General features: G+C 57.4%; 1 protein-coding gene and 1 long non-coding RNA gene across 13 annotated transcripts in view; one reads left to right on the forward strand and one right to left on the reverse strand.

The window, feature by feature from the left end:
• The window catches only part of PTPRF (protein tyrosine phosphatase receptor type F), an 85,643-nt gene that overhangs the window by 48,159 nt on the left and 17,456 nt on the right, over positions 1 to 20,028 (reverse strand). For all 11 annotated transcript variants that reach the window (XM_036086098.2, XM_036086091.2, XM_036086090.2 and 8 more), the window contains exons 4-6: positions 14,753 to 14,898; positions 14,444 to 14,585; positions 1,216 to 1,404 (exon numbers count right to left, since the gene is read on the reverse strand). In XM_036086098.2, the coding sequence (XP_035941991.1) occupies positions 1,216 to 1,404; positions 14,444 to 14,585; positions 14,753 to 14,898 (477 nt within the window). The remainder of the gene's footprint in view (positions 1 to 1,215; positions 1,405 to 14,443; positions 14,586 to 14,752; positions 14,899 to 20,028) is intronic.
• LOC118531845 (uncharacterized) lies at positions 5,050 to 14,746 on the forward strand. 2 transcript variants are annotated; one of them, XR_004915418.2, is made up of 6 exons: positions 5,050 to 5,322; positions 8,906 to 9,098; positions 10,756 to 11,019; positions 11,837 to 11,884; positions 13,046 to 13,218; positions 14,487 to 14,746. It is a non-coding gene; the product is annotated as an uncharacterized LOC118531845 (long non-coding RNA). The 2 variants fall into 2 exon arrangements; XR_013448211.1 differs by lacking the exon at positions 8,906 to 9,098 and having other exon boundaries at positions 5,050 to 5,651.

Consider the following 20,028-nt stretch of genomic DNA (forward strand, 5'->3'; position numbering starts at 1 on the left):
CAGAGGAGCCGAACCAGGCCGGCCGCTGGGCAGTGCTGGGCAGTGGCTGCAAATGCCGCCGGACCATTTCCTGCCTTGATTATGGCTGTTTTAATTAACTGCCTTACAGCTGCCTCCATCTTGTTGAGTTTTAATTAAATTAAATGAGCTCACACTTTGTAGGCTGTCTCAGGTGGCCATGGCTCGGGCCTGAATCCTGCCCCTGCTGGGCAGCTCATCTCTCCCCCCCACCCCCCGACCGGGCGCTGCTGGGGCATCTCCCTGGTGGGAGGCAATGGGGAGGGGCTGGCAACCCAGGGAGTGGCAGGGGCACCTCTAGGCCTGCAGGACCCCAAAAGGGGCAGAGTCACGTCCTCCTTTGCAGTGCTGACCTCACAGCTGACGGGCAGCAGGGGCTCTGGCTGGTTCTGGCCATCTTGCCTGAGCCCACCACCCCGCAGCTAACAGCAGAGTTTCTGGACCAAGGTCTCTCGGTCCAGGCTTTGCCGGAGGCAAATGCAGAATGCAGCTAAGCTGATGCTGAGCTGATTCTGAGCCTCCTTTCCCGCCTGCACCGTTCCCACAAAAACTGAATCAATTATCCTGGCGGGAGCCTCGGAGGCAGATCGATCAATGGGGCGACACCTCTTGCCTGGTCATGACGGCATCCTTGCTGCCAGCGCTCCGAGCTGGCTCGACTGAGATATCCAGAGGAGACAGGTAGCCCTGGTGGCCAAGGGATGGCAGCAAGTCCTCCTGGCTCTAAGCTCCTGAGGTTCAGCCTTTTGAAGCCTGATGAATCAGGCATCTTTGGCCTCTTTTCCTGGCTAAGCCCTGCTGTCTGGAGAAGTAACGAGAAGCATCATGTAGGCCAGACTCCAGGCAAGATGGAGGATGAACACCCACAGAGCACCTCTGCAGAGCCCAACGCCACGCCGGGCACACTACTCATGCTGCAAGGAGCCGGGCTGGACCGAAGTCTAGACTCTGTCGATCCCAGGAAGGGAAAAGAATCACTGACAACGAGCTCTTGCTGTCAAGCTCTCTTCCCTGGGCCGGGGGGGCCTGTACCAAGATCTGATCTGCCCACTGGACGCCCTCTGCTCAGCCCGGAGGGTCGGCCCCAGGCCGAGGCCTCCTGTGGCTCCCAGGCCCGAGAGGGAAGGCTGTGCTGGGTGCCAGGTGGACACCTTTCCTGAAGTCTGTGCGGCCCCTTGACCCTCGCCCTCTGCTCACCTGAACGGAGCTGCTTGATGCGACCATTGCTCGTGGCAGGGTCCACAGGGAGGAAGTCCTTGAACCAAGAGATCTCGGGGTCTGGATTCCCGCCTGCGGCGCACAGCATGGTGGCTGTGCGTGCCTTCTCCACCACCTTCAGCTGAGGCCCCATGTCGATGGAGGGGAACCCGGGGGGCAGCAGTTCCTCTGCAGACGAAAAACAGAAGTGAAAGTTAGGGCCAGCACTGCCTGCCCACTAGAACCCTCCACCGGGGGCAGCGGCTCCTGACTCCCCGGTTGGCTGGGACCCTCAAGGCCCCTCGTCTCCCAATTTCTGATTTCTGCTCCATGTGCGGAACCAGACTCCTGAGTCCCACTACCCAGGCCTGCCCTTTGCAGGGCTGCAGGGGGAGGGAGACAGTCGGCAGTGGAGCATCCCCTGCCCTGTCAGGGAGTTCCCAGGTCTGAGAAACAATGCCTCAGACTGGAGACGTCAGCACTTATCTCTCCGGGCCCTGGGAAAAACAAGGATTGATGCTCTGCTGGCCACAGCAGAAAGTGCTGCACAGATGCTGGGCTGTGGGGCAGCCCACGGCTCATATGGCTGCACCCAGGGCCACAACTGAGCCCAAAGGCCCCCTGTGCTGTCTAGTCCCCCTTCCCTTTTCTGCACATGCAGTGTCCCCTCCACTGTTTGCATTTGGCCCTTAGCTCCACAGCACAGCAGAATCCCACGTCACAGCCTGGATTCTGGACCTGACTCTGGGTACCCCCTGCCCTACCAGTGACCACACCCCCACAACCCCTGGTCCTGACCCTGACCCATTCTCTACTCCAGTCTTGACCCTGACCCTCTTCCCTCACTCACTGGGGGCCGCGGTCAGGCCTGGGGACCATGTTGGAGCATGAAAAAGCTCTATGATGACACCAAAATTTGATGAAGGGAGACAAAACTCCCTGGCTGCCTTTTCCCACCTTGCTGGGGGTTGGCAGTCACGCAAGAGTCAGTTCCACGGGAGCAACAGACATCAGCACACGCCCACTCCCACTGCAGAGACTCCGGCACAGAGCCCCTGAGGCTGGGGGAGCGAGGCTGGCCGCTCCGCACCCACGGAAGCACGAGGGTCTGGGAGCACAGGCTCTGGTCTAGTGCAGGCGAGTGGGGCTTCCACCTCCACCACTAACTAGCTCTGTGACCTGTGCGTGCATTACTCATCCTCTCCATGCCTCCATTTACTGTAAACTGGGTTCCAGTGCCCGCCTCGTAAAGCCATCGTGAGGACCACATCTAATGATGCACATGTGCTGGAGAGTGTGACAGAGAATCTGCACAAATGAGTATTAGCTGACATTACCATTATAATGAGCACTGGCTGAGCCACCAGGGCAGTCCGGTACCCGAGACTAGGGCCTGGGGCTGGTGGGGTCTGCCCACCAGGAGCAAACCACAGAGCGTGTCTGGGAACTCGGCAGAGCCTCTCCGTCAGTGTGGACGCTAGACACGCCCAGTGGAGGATGGGGAACACCGTCAGTCTTGCAGTGGGGGAGCAAGGCTCCGCGGTGGCAGAGACCAGGAGACAGCATCACCTGGACCTTCCTCCCTTGGGCCCAGCATAAGATGGGCGTGTGGGGACACTAGCTGAGGTTGGACTCCTGTACCAGGGAAAAGGCACACGGCACCCTCAGAAGCGATTCTAGAAAGTAAAGGCCGGCAGGGCTGATCCTCCCTATAGACTCTCAGAGACCCGGGGGGACTGACTGGGGAGCCAGGCAGGAGAGGAAGCCAGAGGAGCCCCAACAGGCAGGGGCAAAACATCCCTCTACCTGCTGCCAGATCCTGGGGGGGCTCTGCCAAGGCTCTAGCTGCCGGGGGCATCCCAAAGGGACCGTGGCCCCACGAGGAGACGGGGTCTTGGGCTGGAGAGCGGTAGGACTCCGAGCACGGCCTTGCCTCCCCAGCCTCTCCCAGCAGCTGGCAGTACGCTTACTTCTCCACCGGCAGCCTTATAAATCCCAGATGTGAACCCAGCATCTCCTTGGCTGTAAATATGGTCCCAGTGTCCTGCCTTCCAGCTCTGATTTTTATTTATTTTTAAAAAGATTTTATTTATTTATTTGACACAGAGAGAGGGAACACAAACAGGGGGAACAGGAGAGGGAGAAGCAGGCTTCCCGCAGAGCAAGGAGCCCGACTCGGGGCTCGATCCCAGGACCCCGGGATCATGACCTGAGCCGAAGGCGGACATTTAACGACTAAGCCACCCAGGTGCCCCACCAGCTCTGATTTTTAATAGGAGAATGTTAAACAGTGGCAAGGAAGCAGGACTTGGGGTATACCAAGCAGGAGGCAGCTTCCTTTGGGCCTGCTGCTACTTGCTTTAACAGGAAGGCCTAGGGCCCCCCTCCACCCTCTTTGCCCTCCTCAGCAGCTGGGGGACACTCAGGACAGTTAGAGCCACCCTGGCTCACCAGGGTGACAGTCCTCAATCCCACCTGCTCAGCCCTGCTGAGCAATGAGGGGCGCAGGGGTGACAGAGTCTGCCAGAGTCCCGGCCCAGAAGTCAGCTGGCCCCCATCTCCACCGGCAAGGTAGATCAAGGAGAAGGGAAGAAGTACAAACACCTGCGGCCCAGTGTCCCGGAATCTACTCTGAATTCCTAACACGGGGAAGGTCTTGGGGATTTACGCCAAATTAAGGACAATTAATTTTCCTCCCTCAATTATCGCGCCCTCAATCGCTCCGTCCTTGGCTCAGATCATGCCTCAGGCACTGCCGCCAGAGCCTAAAACCGGCATGTGTGAAGAGCTGTCCATAAAACAGCGGGACCCAAAAGCTGGGCCCTTGTGCCAACTAGGCTTCTAGGCAGAGCTCGGAAGGCTGCAGTCCTGCACCTCCAGCCGGGGAAGCGTGTCTCGCAGGAGGACTCCGGCCCCTCAGGAGGGACCTGCTGCCGTCTCTTCCTTCCCTGCTCCGCAGGTGGCCTCCAGTACATTCAAACGTAGCCAAGGTCAGCAGCTGCTTACTGATGCCCGTCGTGTGTCTGGCCAAGCTGGTGTAAACTGACCCATCCACGAGTCCGGCACATTTATCCCCCGCACACCCCCAGTACCCACAGGGGCCAGGACCACTACAGCCTCAACCACTGAGGCTACTGACCTGGGGAAATCCCTCAGTCTGACGTCACATGATCACCGCAAACCCATCAACAATCAGGAAAACTGAGGCCCAGATAGGAGGCATAGGAGGTTATGGTTACAGAGCATTTACTATGTTCCATGTAGAGAGTTAAAACGCTTTAAAAAATGATTTAATCTCACAAAAACCCCATGCGGTAGAGGAGTGACTGGGGGGCTTAAAAACCGGCCAAGGTCACACAGCTAAATGAGAGGTGGGGCTGGGATGACCCCGGGGGGTGGGCCCCACGCCTGGCAGGGCTGGGCCTTGGGCTCCCGGGAGGGGAGGGGTGCCCCTGGGGAACAGTGCCACCATCCTGCCCCATACCACACCCTCCACCCAGCTTCAGGGCTCAGCCGCTCCCCAGAAACCCCCTGCGCACAAGTGGCAGGACAAACCCGACTGTCCCCCACATGTGGCCACCCGAGGGCACACACCCACATCCCCACACCCCAATGTATGCTCATCGAGTCCCCCCCAAACCTGTCCCGCGGGCTGCGGGTGGAAGGAAGGCCCCTCCCCCTCCAGGCCACCCGGTAACCATGGCAACGGCGGAGAGGCGGGCTCGCGGAGGAAGGCTGCGCGTGCCGTGTCCCAGCGGGCGCGCATCCGCGATTGGTCCAAGCAGCTGCCGCCCCTGCGGCCCCCACCTGGGTGGAGCGGGCGCGCCCCCTCCCGGGACCCTGCTCCCCCATTCCAACTCCCCAACTCTCCGCTCCCCTCCCCCTTAGGCTTCCTTCCCGCTCAACCGGGTAGATGGGGCTCCCCACACCTGCCTCATAGCCTCAGCCGGGCATTCGCAGTGTGTGGCTGCAGGGCGGAGGCCCCTCCATTCTCTGACAAGGGGGTCCTTGGGGGAAAGAGAAGCCCATGAGGCCTCTAAGGGACTTTAGAGGTACCCGGGAGCCCAAGTCTCTACAGCTGTCTGTGGATTCCGCCAGCATGCACAGGTAGGGTGCACACACATTCCCAAGGGTCTGCCCCCCCCAGATCTCTGAGTACCTGTGGTGGGTTCGCACGTGCACATTAATGGCTCCTGCCGCAAACTGCACTGGTCTTTAGATACTGCAACAGGAGCTCTGAACTCCTCCCCTGCTGGCCCCACCGGGCAGAGGAAGATGACAGGGTGCGTGTGTGGGGGCGGAGGGTGTTGTGAGACTAAGGCTAGGGGAGAGGGGCAGAAACTTGGCTGAGGCCCCACAGCGGTGGTGGAGCTGCTTCAACTCCATGACTCACTTGCCATCTTGGTGGCTTCCTGGAGGAGGAGAGAGACGCAAAGGTACTAAACCCTTGAGCATGGGAGGCAGGGAGAGCTTTGGAGGGCGGGGGACTGCCTGAGTGAAGGCTATGGGAGGGTGGGGGGCCAGTAGGAAGGTAAGTCTGGTTGGAGCTAAGGCAAATTTTGGGGTCCTGACAGATGAGGCTAGGGTAGGGGTAGACAGGGGATGAGCTTAGGCCGGCTGTGATGGCTGGGGGGAGGGAGGCTGGTGAGGCCCCTACAAAGCACACACAGGTTTCTTTGTCCAGCTCAGCCTGGGATGCCTGAGGCTGAGTCTGGGCCAGAGGGAGGGGGATGCACCAGGGAAGCCGACAGATGGAGACGCCTCGCAGGGTCCTGGGGCGGGCAGCACCGTCTGTCAGCACGACCTTCTCACCCGTGTTTACCCAGCGTCACGGCGTCTCTGTGCATACGCAGGCCCACATTGGCACACGCACCCACAGGCTCCCTGGGGTGGCACCGTCTGTCAGCCTGACCTCCTCCCCTGTGCCTGAGTGCTGGGCCTGGCCTCACCCTGTCTCTGAACACAGACACCTAGAAACATGCACAGCCAGGGACCCACAGAGAGATACATGGAGAAAGAGACAGGTGCAAAAATAGAAATGTACGTGCGTGTGTGGAGGGACACCTGCAGTGACAGGCACCTGTGGAAACAGACTCCTGCGAGCAGATCCAGAGGCAGTGCACACATGTGGACACATGCAGTCAGGGAGACGCGAATGCTGAGGCACGTGCACCCAGAGACATGGGAGCGGCAGACGTGTAGAGACACATGAAGGAAGCACATGGGTAGTGGGGCTGCGGGTTCCCCCAACCCCTGTGCACTCTAGGGAAACCAAGGCCACCTCAAGCGTCGTCCCTGAGGCAGCTCCATCCTTAGCAGGGTTGGGGCCAAGACACCAGCTATCAATTCGGAGGCCCTCCCCAGCCCTGGAGGCTCCCGCTCTCCAGAGAGCACCCCCACCCTGCTTCCAGGCAGTAAGGGGGGGCGCCCAGGGAGCCTTGGGCCCATCTTCCTTCGCAGCTTTCAGTCTCGATTTTCAGCTTTTTCTAAGAGAAAACTCCCACCTCTTCCAGCACTCAGATTTCATCAAACTTGGCATCTTAAAAGCCTGTTTTGTTTTTGAATCTGAGCTGTTTGGGGCCTGTCGGCAGCGAGAGCCCGAGAGTGGCAGTGAGAGCTGAGAGCAGCCATGGCCTCCCCCTCCCCCAGGGCTTCCCTGGCACCTCATACTGCTCTACTCAACCCCCCCCCCCCAAGTGAACCGTGGGGCTATCCCCAGCTGTACACCCTACCCACACTCTGGCGTCCGGGACCTGGCCCAGGCTGGACTCTCCTCCTGGGGTTCCCCCCCTTGGCCCTACTCCAGGAAGATTCTTTTTATCTATTTTCTCTCCGCCTTTATCTATTTTCTCTCCGCCCCAGGTTCAGGCCCAGTCACCCCAGACCACCGACAGCCTCCCACTCACTCCTCAGACCCCTGTCACCCAGCTGCCACCCCTACTGCTTCTGGCCAGTTCATCAAGGTCAATCACGACTCCACGGGGCTAAGTCCAAAGGACACTTCTGAGTGCCCATCTTGTCTGCCCTCTTGACAGCACCCCGCCCCACTGACCACTCCCTCCTCCTTCACATACCTCTCTTCTCTCCATTTCCACAGCCTCCCTCTGGGTTTCCCTCCTCCCTTTCAGGCCCCTCCTCACCAGATTCCTATGGAAACCCCCCCCACCGCCCCCCAACATGAAGTACTAGCCAGCTGGGGCTCCATCCGGGCCCTCTTCCTCCCTTCTTGGCTCTGGCTCCCTGAGATGTGCCATTTCTCAGCCTTCAAAACTCCATTTCCAGATGTCCCTTGGAGCGCCAGGCGAATCTGAACAAGGCCTCCTGGATACCTCCCCCTGGATGCCCGCACATGCCTGATACAACAGATTTCTAGCTGGACTCGTCAATCTGCCCCTTCAGACCGGGTCCTGAAACTTAGAGAATGGTACCACCACCTACCTGGCCCCAGAGCCGTAACCCAGAGTCTCCCACCTCCTCAGCCCCACAGTAGCCAGGTAGCTCTCTCCACCGCTTGCCACCCATTCCCCCCTTCCTCCCCTGCCTGCTGCCTGGGTTTGGGCCACTGCCCTATTGCCTGGGCTGCAGGGCTGCCTCAACCTCTTACTGGTCTCCTGCCACCCCACTCTGCACCCTCAGGGACCTTTCTGAAGCATACATTTGATCGCGTCATTCCTCTGATTAAAATCCTCTCTCCCCGGCAACCAGAGGGAGGCACCTACCAAGGATAGAGAATGTGCACACATACGGGCATTTAAAACCTCCAACTTGGTTAGCTGTTCCCAGAGCTGCTGGCTCCACTGTGTGGTCATGAGGCTACGGGAGAGGGGAGTCAGTGAGGGGGCCAAGCACAAACCAGGGACTAGTAAGTACCTGTGATGGGGGGGCAGGCTGGGCACGGGGGACGTACCTACTGTCTGGCTAACAGAAAACACAAGCATACTGCCTATACCACAGGAGGGCCATTCAGAAGGGAGTCCAGCTGGGCCCTTGGAGAAGGATCAAAACTAGAGAAAATGGGGGATTCTAGGTACCAAGAAACCCAGAGTCTGAACTTCAAGGCCCTCTTGGCATTGCCCACCTACCTAACACCTCCCCCGGCCCCATGCCGAGGGCCCAGAACTCTCCAGGAAATGGCTGCCGAGCCTCATGTCTGTGTGGTCCCCAATGCTACAGTGGTCATGATGGGGGGTGGAAGGACAGGTCACAGAGACCAGTCACTGGACCAGAAGCACGTAGGTCATGCCTCCGCTGAGAGGGGAGGGGCAGGAGTTGGTCTGGGTTCTAGGCCTTCTGTGGCTGCAAATCAGGGAGGTGACAGGCCCAGCTTCTGCAAAACCAGCTTGTTACCCAGACACCTATGTAGGCAACAGGGAGAGGGCAGAGCCTGCCACTTGGGAAGTCATCCTCTGCCTGTGGTAGCCCTTTATCCAAACGCCCCCAACCCCAGTGAGGCCTGGGCCAGGGGCAGAGAGAGGGGTAGAGTAAGGAGTGCTAACTCCCTGGGAAACTCCCACCCATCCTGAAAGCAAGTTCCCTTACTGACTGCTCCACGTCCAGCCTAGCCCAGGATCTCAGGACAGGGTCACATGTTGCTTATCAGTCCTCCTGTCCCTGAGGCTGTTTCCAAAGGGACTGAGTATGGGGGTGAGGAGTGGGGGGGTGTCTCAAGAGGTCCTTCATCATCCCACAGGTCCCAAGGCCAGCCAGGGTGGGAGCCACTGCAGAACTCATGGGTCCAGGCCCAGCACTGATTGCCCTGCTACCCCAGTCTCCATCCCACATGCCTAACAGTTGGCACCCACAGAGCCTGCCACGAAGGAGGCAGACCAGACACACTCCATGAAGGCACCTGGATTCCCGGGCCCATGTGGCATCCAAGGATGGTACGGTCCTAGTCACCCAGCAGACATCGAGGCCGGGTGGAAACAGGTGAAAGGGAGCCTGGCCTTGGTAGGAGCAGGGGAGGAAGTGGAGGGCTCCCAAGGTCTGAGCAGGACCCCTATCTGTGCACCCTCCTTCCTGGCCTGGCTGCAGAGGACGTGCTGGGGAGCCACTGTACTTGAGAACAGGTCAGGCTGACCACTCTGTCCCACGTTCGTCTGTCCAGCTGTCTCGCTGACCAGCAGCTCTGGGCAGGGAACCCATGGGTCCCCAAGACAATGAGCCCAACACAGCCTCTCTGACCATGCCCCCAAGCGTCAGACTGACCCCCACACACTCAGCTCAGGCTGCTTGCCATGCACACCACACCGCGCCCCACATACACGCCCGTGTGCGCACACACAGACACGGCACGATGTACATCACCTGCCGTATACACCACACCTCCCCACGGTGCTTGATGGGAGTGCGCGCGTGCGTGCGCGCACACACACACACACACACATCTGCACACCCCCGGCTGTACACGCAGCACACACCACACAGCCTTACCCAGGGCACGCGGGGCACCCACGGCACACACGGGGTGCGTGTTGGCTGCTGTGTCCATGATCACAAGGCAAGCACCGCCACCGGCCCTCAGCGCCAGACCCCCCCAGGACAGAGTCACCAACAGCTCATTCCTGCTCCTGGGCTCCCCCCCACCCCCTGCGGTCCTCCACCTCTCCCCTCCCCTTCCGTAGCCCTCCCAGAACCTACCCAAGTCACCAGGGCCCTGCCTACATCCCTGCTGTCTGGCCTCCTTTGGGGCTTCGCTGACCACTGTCCTGCCTGGCCTGGAACCCACTGGCTCAGGCAGATCAGAGCGTAAGGTCCAGAAGGAGCGCCAAGCCCCTCACTCCTCCCACCTCCTGGAGGGAAAGGCCAAGAAGCAAAGCCTGCCGCCCCTCCCCCTCCCTGGAGAGGGAAAATGTCAGATTCTCTGTCTCAGTGGCGGCAGCGGGCGGGTTGGAGGGGGAGTGATTCAGCCGCTGCCTCAAGAGTGCGGAGTGAGAAGAGCTTTTCCTGCCATTACCGGGCGAGGGAGAGGCTGGTGCGCTAATGGCTTCAATTACCACTCAGACAGGAACACTGGGCGGCAGGGCCCCACGCGCGTCACAGCCCGGACGGCTCGCCCTGGCCCGCTTGTGCCGGGCACCCCCACCCGGTCCCCAGCCCTGGGGCTGGGGGGGCGGCAGGCGCAGCACCGCAGGGCCACACCGGGCCACACGTGGACACACGGGGAGTGGCAGTCAGGTGTCGGGGGAGCCGGGGGCAAAGGCCGGGATGAGGGAGTGGCGGGCCCCCAAGCAGCCTGGTGGTTCCCCGACGCTGCACCGGACTGCATATGGGGGAGGCTGGGCCTGGTGCGGAACCACACAGGGCAGGGGGCACGGGACCACAGCTGTAGGCCGGGGCTCCCTTTTGGGGGCACACTGACTCCTCCCCTGAGCCGGGTCGCCGCAGGCAGCCCTCAGCCACTCCCTTGATATGCCCAGTGCGCAGTAAGCATGTGCACGGACCGTGCTTTCGTGCTTTGGGGCGTACGTGCGGTGTGTGACACCCGGAAGGGACTCACTCTTATTCCCAGCCCTCAAACCAGTCTCATCCTCTCCCCAGGCCTCCTTAGAACCTGTGGAGGCCTCCCAGGAGCGGCCTGGCTCTCCTCTGGCTCCAGCCCACAGCCCCAGTCAGACTACCCTTTCAGCCTGCTCCGCTCCCCCCCCCCGGCCCCCACACCTTTCAGGGCGGGCAGGGAGGGGCGGGGATGCTCACAGTCTGGGCTGCTTCCTCCTGGCCCCGCCTCCTGGCACCTTTGAGACCTCCCACTCCACTCCTTTCTGCCAAGCCAGGAGCCTGGTCAAGGTTACACAGACCAACACGGTAAGTCAGCATTTCGTCTTCCGGGTGCCGCGTTTCAGGAGGAGGAGGGGCTCCCTGAGGCCCACAGTCCCACCCCCCCCCAGGGGCGGGAGCACCAGCAGGGCAGGGACCTGCCCCACACTGACCCCAACCTCATCAGACACTTCCCACAGCCTAGAAACACAAACATCCCCTAGCCCCTGCTAGAGGAACCTTCATTCAAGAATGCCCCTCAGGATGGAGGGGTCCCCTCCAAGTCTGAATCCCCCTCACCTCAGGACCTGAAAGACCATCCTCCTCCTCCTCAATCCTATAAAAGATAAAGCTGCCTAGGGCAGTGCGGGGGAAGGAGAGTGCCCACAAAGGAACTGGGGCATAGGGATTCTGGGGAGGGGTGCTTTTCTTTCAACATTAGCACGGAGGTCCTCTTTCTTCCACAAGAGTCTGATCAGATGCCCTCTGGGGCAGGAGCCACGGTTCTGACCCTTTAGCCATCTCCCAAATGCCAGGGTAGGACAGATGGCTCCCTGCTGGTGCAGACGCCAACAGGAGGGAAGGCAGGGCTGAACTACTTGTCCCCGGTTACAGCGACAGAAACTGAGGTCCTGGCCCAGGGCCTGTCCTCTGGGTCCCTGCTCCACAGGTCAGTCCCCCCACCCCACCCCGGTGGGAATGGACAGTGGGGCTGCACCACCTAGATGATGCCACGGAAGCCAGGTACTGGCAGCTTCCCGCCCAGCAGCAGCTACCGTTCCCACTGGAATCCCGTGAACTACTTTACGTCATATTCAATCCTCCAAACCAGCTCGGGTAGTAGGCATTGCCTCCCTGTTTACAGATGGAGCAAATGAGGCTCAGAGGCACAGTTACTTGTCCAGGTCACAAGGTAAGAGAGGAAGGGGTCTGGAGCCCCTGCTCTTAACCACTGTCCCTCTAAACTGGACCCCCGCCACATACACACAGGAAACACACAGGCGCAAGGGAGTTACTGAATGGATGCATGCAAACACATAAAGCCATAGCATAAAAATGGCCAATGTGAAAAGATGTTCAACTGCTCTTGTAATCAAAGAAATGCAAATTAAATTGAGATGCCATTTTTTGCCTATTAACTTGGCAAAGATTTTTTTTAATGATAATTCCCACTGCTGGTGAGGATGTGCAGAAGAGGCCCTCTCATGCCCTGCTTGGTGGGAGTGTAAACTGACACAATCTTCTGGAAATACTGAAACTCTTAAAAATTCATGTGTCCTTTGATCCAGCAATTCCACTTCCATGAATCTAGAATAAGGAAATAATCAGGAAGGTGAACACATCTTATCTGCAAGGAAGTGCATAGCACTTTATTTATAAAAGCAAGAAAATGGGAACAATATATGTGTCCAACAATAAAGGAATGGCTAAATAAATTAAGGCACCTCGTGTGATACCTACAGCCATTAAAAATAATGATACAGAATATTTAATGGTGAGGAAGATGTTCATGGTATGTTATTTTGAAAAGCAGTCTACAAATGAGGGGCGCCCAGCTGGCTCAGTCGGTAGAGCATGCAACTCTTGATCTCAGGGTTGTGAGTTCGAGCCCCCTATTGGGTGTAGAGATTACTTAAAAACAAAATCTTGAAAAAAAAAAAAAAAAGCAGTCTACAGATCATTGGGCAGGATGTGATCCCATTTTTCTTACACAACCGACCCTTGAACAATACAGGTTTGAACTGCACAGGTCCACTTATATGTGAACTTTTTTCGCTAACTATAGTATAGTACTACACAAATTTATTTTTTCTCATGATTTTCTTTTTTAAAAATTTACTTTTTTTTACTAATGTCTACACTCAAGGTGGACCTTGAACTCACGACCCTGAGGTCAAGAGTCACATACTCTCCTGACTGAGCCAGCCAGGTGCCCCTCTCTCATGATTTTCTTAATAAGATTTTCTCTTCTCTAGCTTACTTTATCGTAAAAATACAGTATATAATATATACACAAGATATGTGTTAATCAACTTTACATTTTTTTTTTAAAGATTTTATTTATTTATCTCAGGGGGGAGAGGGAGCACAAGCAGGGGAAGGAACAGAGGGAGAAGCAGACTCCCTGCTGAGCAGGGAGCCCAACGTGGGGCTCGATCCCAGGACCCCGGAATCATGACCTGAGCAGAAGGCAGACGCTTAAACGACTGAGCCACCTAGGTGCCCCTGATCAACTTTACGTTATTGGTAAGGCTTCCAGTAGATAGTAGGCTATTGGTAGTTAAGTTTTGGGAGAATCAAAAGTTATATGCAGATTTTCCACTGCTTGGGTGGGGGGTGGGGGGGTAGCACACCTAACCCCTGCACTGTTCAAGGGTTAACTGCATACGTAATGCCTGCCCAGAAAATGGACCCTAAGGAAATAATCAAGTGTCACTGGTAGAGGTAAGATAACAGGTGATTTTTATTTTTTCCTATGTGCTATTTTATACTTCTCAAATTTTCAACAGTGAACAGGTATTGTTACCGCAATTTTTTTAAAAAAGGCAACAATCAAGGCTATATTTTGAAAATACACACAGACATATTCAGGCTGATGAATCCATTGTGGCTGGGGGCCGATCATGTCACCCCCCCACCCATGGTTTCCTACACCCCCAGGAGAGTTCATTTCTCAGCCACATCCTGTGTGATCTGCCCTCCAGCCTCTCTAGATCACCCCACCGTCTCTCTGTGCCCTCAAACTCCATCCACCCCCCAAGCTGAACTGAGCAACTCAGAGTTCCCTGAAAGCCCCCTTCTCTCCTGCTTCTGGGCCCTGGCACATGCTGCTGCTGTTCTTTCTGCCTAGGCCCCCACCCCGACTCCCACTTACCCTTCGGGCTCAGCTCAGACAACAGTTCCCTCTCCTCTGTGCAACCCTAGCTGCCCCCATAAGACTTACTGGAGACCGTCTCGAGGGCAGGGCCCAGGTCAGATGACGCTCTGGACTTCCCAGCAGCATTAGGGAGTATTGTGAATGAATGCAGGAGCCAGGAGGGGAGAAGGCACTAAAATCCACACACACAGTCCTAGCCCCCAGCCTGGGGCCCTTGTTCCTAAGGGCTATAGGGAACACACCTCTCTGGAGTCCCCCGCCAGGCTCCACAGGAAAATCAGATCCGCTGCCACAAGCCACGTCACCCAGACGATAGACAACCGCAGCCCCACGCGTCAAGTCAGACCTCAGACCCTACCCGAGCAATGCCACGGCTCCGCAGGAGGATACAAAGACACCAGGCACACGCTACACAGTCCAGGCCACATCCAGTGACCATCCCCGTCCACATCCGACCTTTGCCGACGCCAAGATGGCCAGTTCTCCTTTCTGCCAAACACACACCAGCCCACGGCAGGGGCAGGGCTGGCTGACTGGCTCTTCCCACACGCCGGTCTACCCGCCCTCCACGTCACGTTGCTCCCCGGCACGTACCTTCGAGAACTGAGAGCTTGGCGCTGGTGTTGATCTCTCCCAGGCTGTTGGTGGCTGTGCACTCATAGATGGCTTCATCTCGCTGCACGCGCAACGGCTGGATCCGCAGCACAGACCCTGCCCCGTCATCAAACTCAATGACCTGCCAGAGGACAGACACAGGCTCACAGCCGGCTCAGGGTCAGACATCCTCCCACCTCCGAAAGGCCCCCGAGGAGGGAGACGAAGGAGAAGGGATGTAGGATCAGACCCCGGAAGAGGACAGGCAGACCGGGAGCCCTGCCTGCCCCTTCCTACCCAAGATTATACCTCAAAGCGCTGGGAGCTGACTTTCTTCCCCTTCTTCATCCATGTGATGCGCGGCTTGGGCTCCCCTGTGGCTTGGCACACGAAGGAGGCCACTCCTCCTGACAGCCCAGTCTGGTCCTCAGGGACCTTAATGAAGACAGGTTTGCCTGGAGAAATGGAGACACCAAGTCACCATGGCACAGTCCTACAGAGATGGCCAACACTCCACAGCTGGTAGGCATGGGAGCATGGTGGCAAGAAGATCTGTACACAAAACATTAGGGGCATGTGGGTGGCACAGTTGGCCAAGTGTCTGACTCTTGGTTTCGGCTCAAGTCATGATCTCAGGGTCATGAGATCGAGCCCCACATCAGGCTCTGCACTCAGCATGGAGTCTGTTTGAGATTCTCTCTCTCTCTTCCTCTCCTCCTTCCCCCTCTCGCTCTCTAAAATAAATAAGTAAATCTTTAAAAGAAAAAGAAAGAGGGGTGCCTGGGTGGCTCAATCGTTAAGCGTCTGCCTTCGGCTCGGGTCATGGTCCCAGGGTCCTGGAATCGAGCCCCACATCGGGCTCCCTGCTCTGCGGGAAGCCTGCTTCTCCCTCTCCCACTCCCCCTGCTTGTGTTCTCTCTCTTGCTATGTCTCTGTCAAATACATAAGTAACATCTTAAAAAATAAATAAATAAAAGAAAAAGAAAGAAAACACTAATAGTGACACCTAACCCTTATAAAGTGTTTACTACGTGCCAGGCACTATTCAAAGAGCTATTAGCATATGAAGTGGGTGCTACAATTGCATGTGCTTATAAAGAAGAAAATCAAGGCACAGAGAGGTTAAGGGATTTATCAACATGACACAGCTGGTTTGCGGCAGACCTGAGATTTGAACCCAGGAGTTCTGAGTTTGGAGTCCATGCTTTAACTGCTACACTCTGTCTCCCCTCCCCCCCCATCAATTCCAAGCTCGAGGACAAAGGCATGCGGAAAGCTGCCCCAGTGTCTCTCCCAGACTTGTCCCTCCCCCACTACTCTCCATCTGGGTGATGGTACCTCCATCTACCCCTAAGCTCAAGCCAGAAACCGTGACTTCTCCTCTCTCAGCCTCCACATACCAGCAGTCCTGAAAGGCCTAGACATTCCACCTCTTAAGTATCTCTGGACGTCTTCCCAGGTGAATGCTTTCCTGTAAATCTGCACCCCCCCCCGCCCCCACTGACTTGGTTATTGCCTTCTGATATAGCTAGCCTGTACATCTCCCCAGGGTGGCCACCGGGAGGTGGGGGAGGGGAAGGAAGAAGGGGCCTCAGACACTGTACCGCCATGCCCACATCACCTTGGTGCACACACCAGGGCTGACTGGGAGCACCTGTCCCCATGAATCCCACCTCCCGGGGCCACAAGACCAGAGAGACCTGCTTTCATTAAGACGTAGCAACGCCTCGTTAATCCTGACAGAGGATCCATTTCCTATTAATCAGGCCAATGAACAGCTCTAGGAAGGCTAATACCGTGAGAAATGACCTTTCAGACCACCTGCTCAGCGCCGGTGAGCCCCGGCCCGACCTGACACAGCCCCTGGCACAGAAACGTGTGTGTGCCATGATGACAATCTCTCCCTAACCACCCACTCTGCACCAGGAACTTTATCTCATCTAGTCCTTCATCATTGTTATTCCCAGCTTACAGGCTCAGAGAGGTCAAGTCACTTGCCCAAAGTCACACAGCCAATGAGTGGCACATCTGAGACTTGACTTCAAGCCTGTCTGACTCCAAGACACCTGGTGCAGAACAGAGGGGCCTTGTGAAGAACAGGGCCTGTGGCATGCTGGGGGGAGCCGGACCGAAGAAGGTGGAGGAGTGAGTGGGGGGTGAGGAAGGAGAGGGAAGAGTGCAGTGACCATTTACAGGACATTGGCTGTGAAGAAAAGATGGCACCTAGAGGGGATGAGGGGCCGAGGGAGGTTTACATCTTGTTTTCTTTTTTGGTTTCCTAAGACATGAAAGACAATATTTACATGCTGATGGCAAGGAGGCAGCAGAAAGGAAGAGGGTGCCGATCTAGGGTCCAGTGGAGATGGGCACGGTCCCCGAGGAGCGGAGGGGCTGGGGAACCACTGGGTCAGCAGTCACAGCTGCAGGTACAGAGAGCAGGAAGGGGACCACCTTACTGAGCACCCCGGGGCCCGGGGGGAGGGGGCGCTTTATGTAATTTTTAAGCAAGTCATTCATCATCTCTGAGCCTCCCTTTTCTCATCTGCAAAATGGTGCTAGTGACCCAAGGGTCTGTGCAGACTCTCATTCATATTATTAGTCTTGAAACAATGACGCGGGTCATCTTAGCGTCTTCGTTTGAGAGATGGAGCAATGGCGGCTCAGAAGGCTAAGTAATGGACAAATCACAGAGTGATATGGGGGTGGAGCTAGGGTTTGACTGGCATTCTAAATCTTAAGCTCATCTTCCAGCACCAGCATCCAAGGCTCCATGGAGGATGGAAACTCGGGCCCTACCTGACTGCTCTTGGAATAGAGGGGATGAGGCCACTGGGCCAGAAGAGCCAGGGCAGCCTTGGTGGGAGCCAGAGTGGCCTGGGGATAACAGAGGTTCTAGAAGCTTCAATTTGCTTCACATTTCCTCCGACTACACTCTGAAGGAGGCTCCAGACTCTCCCAGTCTGTGTTGGTCTGCAGAGCCTGTCCCTGTTTGCTGGTCCTTTCAGACGGGTCCTCTCGGATAGGATTCTGCCCACTCACGCTCCACTGGGTGTGCACCCCTCCCCCACACCCGAGGACCTGCACACCAGCAGCTCTGTGATCTCCTGTGATCTCCTCCTGCAATGCCACCACCTTAGTCCAGATACCACCTTCCCTTGACTGGACACTCCACCAGCCCAACAAGCTGTGTCCCTGCCTCCAGTCTTGCCCCCTCCACTCTGGTCTATTCAGCAGCCAGAGTGAACTGCCTCTCTCCTCTGATTAAAACCCAGAGACGGCCTCCCACTGCTATCAAAACAAAATTTCAACTCATTTCATGGTGGACAGAGCCCTGCCAGGTCTAACCCCAGCCACTCTCCACCATGCGCACCCCATACCCCCACCAGCCCTGGCTTCCCATCCCCTGGATAAGCAATGTTCCCTGTGGCCTCAGGGCCTTTGCATAAGCTGTTTCTGCCACCACAAACCTCTTAGACATCCTCTTTACTTTCCTGATCCCAACTTAAACATCATTTCCTCAGAAAACCTCCCTTGGTCTCTCTGTCATTGTCCCCTACTCCATTAGCTCAGTTCCTGGTTTTAAGCTCTCTGGTAACTCCCTCTGCCTCTCTCATAGCACTGCTCACAGTTTGTTACATAGTACGTGCGTGACGTTTTTACTTTTTCTATGTTTGGGGCGAGTATTTGGCTCACAGCTGCTTCCCCACCTAGAACAATACCCCGGGGCAGAACGGACACCATGCCTGCTTTGCTTCCTGCCCTGTCCCAGTTGCCCGACCAGTTCCTGGCACACAGGGGTGTGGAACAAATAAAGGAGGGACCTGACAAGGGGATGCCCGAGGAGGATGGAGACTGCAGCTCCTTCCACACCAGGGGGAAGCCCGTTCCACCAGGGAAAGCAGCCCAGGGTGCTGGGCTCCTTTGGCTCCTGCCTCAACATGTCAGCCGCAGAAACCAGAGGCTGGAACCTGCTGAACCGGAATGGCCGGGAGAGCACGCCGGGGGGCGGGGCCTCCCCGCCAAACAAAGAACCAGAAGCTGGGGAGGAGAGCCAGGTCTAGGTCACGAGAAAGCAGCGAGAAGGGAAAAAGCCTGAGTACTGTGTGGAGGCTGGATGGGGGCCCAAGGCCTGGGGCCACCGAGGAGGCAGAGCCCCCTTGGAGCCTGGAGAGGAGCCAGTGTGCCGCCCAGCCCACCCACCCGCCAAACTGGCAGAGCCTCCCCAGCCCCGTGCGCCAGGGGACAGGCCCTTCCCCTGTCTCCGGCCTCAGCCTCGGCTTCGGCTTCCCAAACCCACCCCGACTCCCACCTAGGGTCCCCTCACCCAGCACTGCAGCCAAAGCCCAGCTCGTCCTCGTCCCAAAGCCCTACTGAGCCCTTGACCCTTTTGTTCACCAGGCCAACTTTTGGGGAGCACAAATCTGACCAGGGCTCTCCCCAGCTACAAACTCGGTGCTGACTCCTCTCTCCCTGCTACCCTCCCCACACGTGCTCCTGCTAACCTCTCTAGGCTCACCCTTCTCGACTCGTTCCAAACGGAGCACCTTCCATGGGCCAAGCACTGTACTTGGCACACAGCTCGGCCCTGGTGGACTTGCCCTGACAGGCCAGGCCGATGGGCGCCTCTTTGCCTTCGTGTGCGCAGCCCTGCCCCTCTCCTGCACCCCACCCCCCGTGGGAGCCTGCCCTGCGTCCGGCTGCCCTTGGGGTTCCCATTCCAGCACTGATCACAGCTACACTGACTGCTGTCAACACCAGGCACCCTGACCACTCGGCCCGGTGCTGACCCCGAGCTGGTGTTCAGGGAGGGTCTGAAGAACTTCAGAGACCACGTGCCAGGAGGGGCTTTCTGTAACCCCCTGGCCCCCCTTCCTCGCTGCATGGAGGTCGGGGGCCACACAGCTCTTCGGGCAGCGGCTCCCAGAGGTATGCCCTGGGACACTCTCCATGCAAGCGGCCACGGAGCCCATGCACAGTGGGAATGAGTGGCCTCATAAAGGAAACCAGTGGGCTGGCTTGGGGAGAGGGTAGGCACACCTCTGGTGGGGGGGCTGTTCACAGCCAAACTGGGCCACTTTGGAGGCTCCTCCACAGGGAGACAGACTGCTATTTTGTGCCTTCCCTGTGGAGTACATACACACACGTACACACATGCGTACACGGAAGCAGAGAGCAGACACACAGCCCCGAGGCAGTGAGGGACAGCAAGGCAGGGGAGGGAGCTCCTGGAGAGGTGGATTCCCAGGCCCTGAACCACCTAATGAGCTGGGGACTCATTAACTCTAGCTCCTATGACCGCTCTTGGCGCCCTCCAGAGGGGGCTGTGTGGACACCTGGCACCTGACTCGCCCGTTAGAGCAGCAGAAACCTCTTCCTGCTTGGGACCACCTCCAGACCCACAACCCTCCAGAGACACCCCTGGGTTCTCTGGGTTCCCAGGGGACACACAGGGAGCCCCAGGTCGTGGCCTCGATCGGAGGGACCACATACTAAGTGCCAGGTGCTTTGAACATGGGACCTCAGTTAACCTTTCCAGGTAGGAATGATTACCCTCGTTGTGCAATAGGAAAACAGGCCCAGAAAGA

The sequence above is a fragment of the Halichoerus grypus genome, chromosome 5 (assembly GCF_964656455.1).
Source record: "Halichoerus grypus chromosome 5, mHalGry1.hap1.1, whole genome shotgun sequence".
Lineage (NCBI taxonomy): Eukaryota > Metazoa > Chordata > Mammalia > Carnivora > Phocidae > Halichoerus > Halichoerus grypus.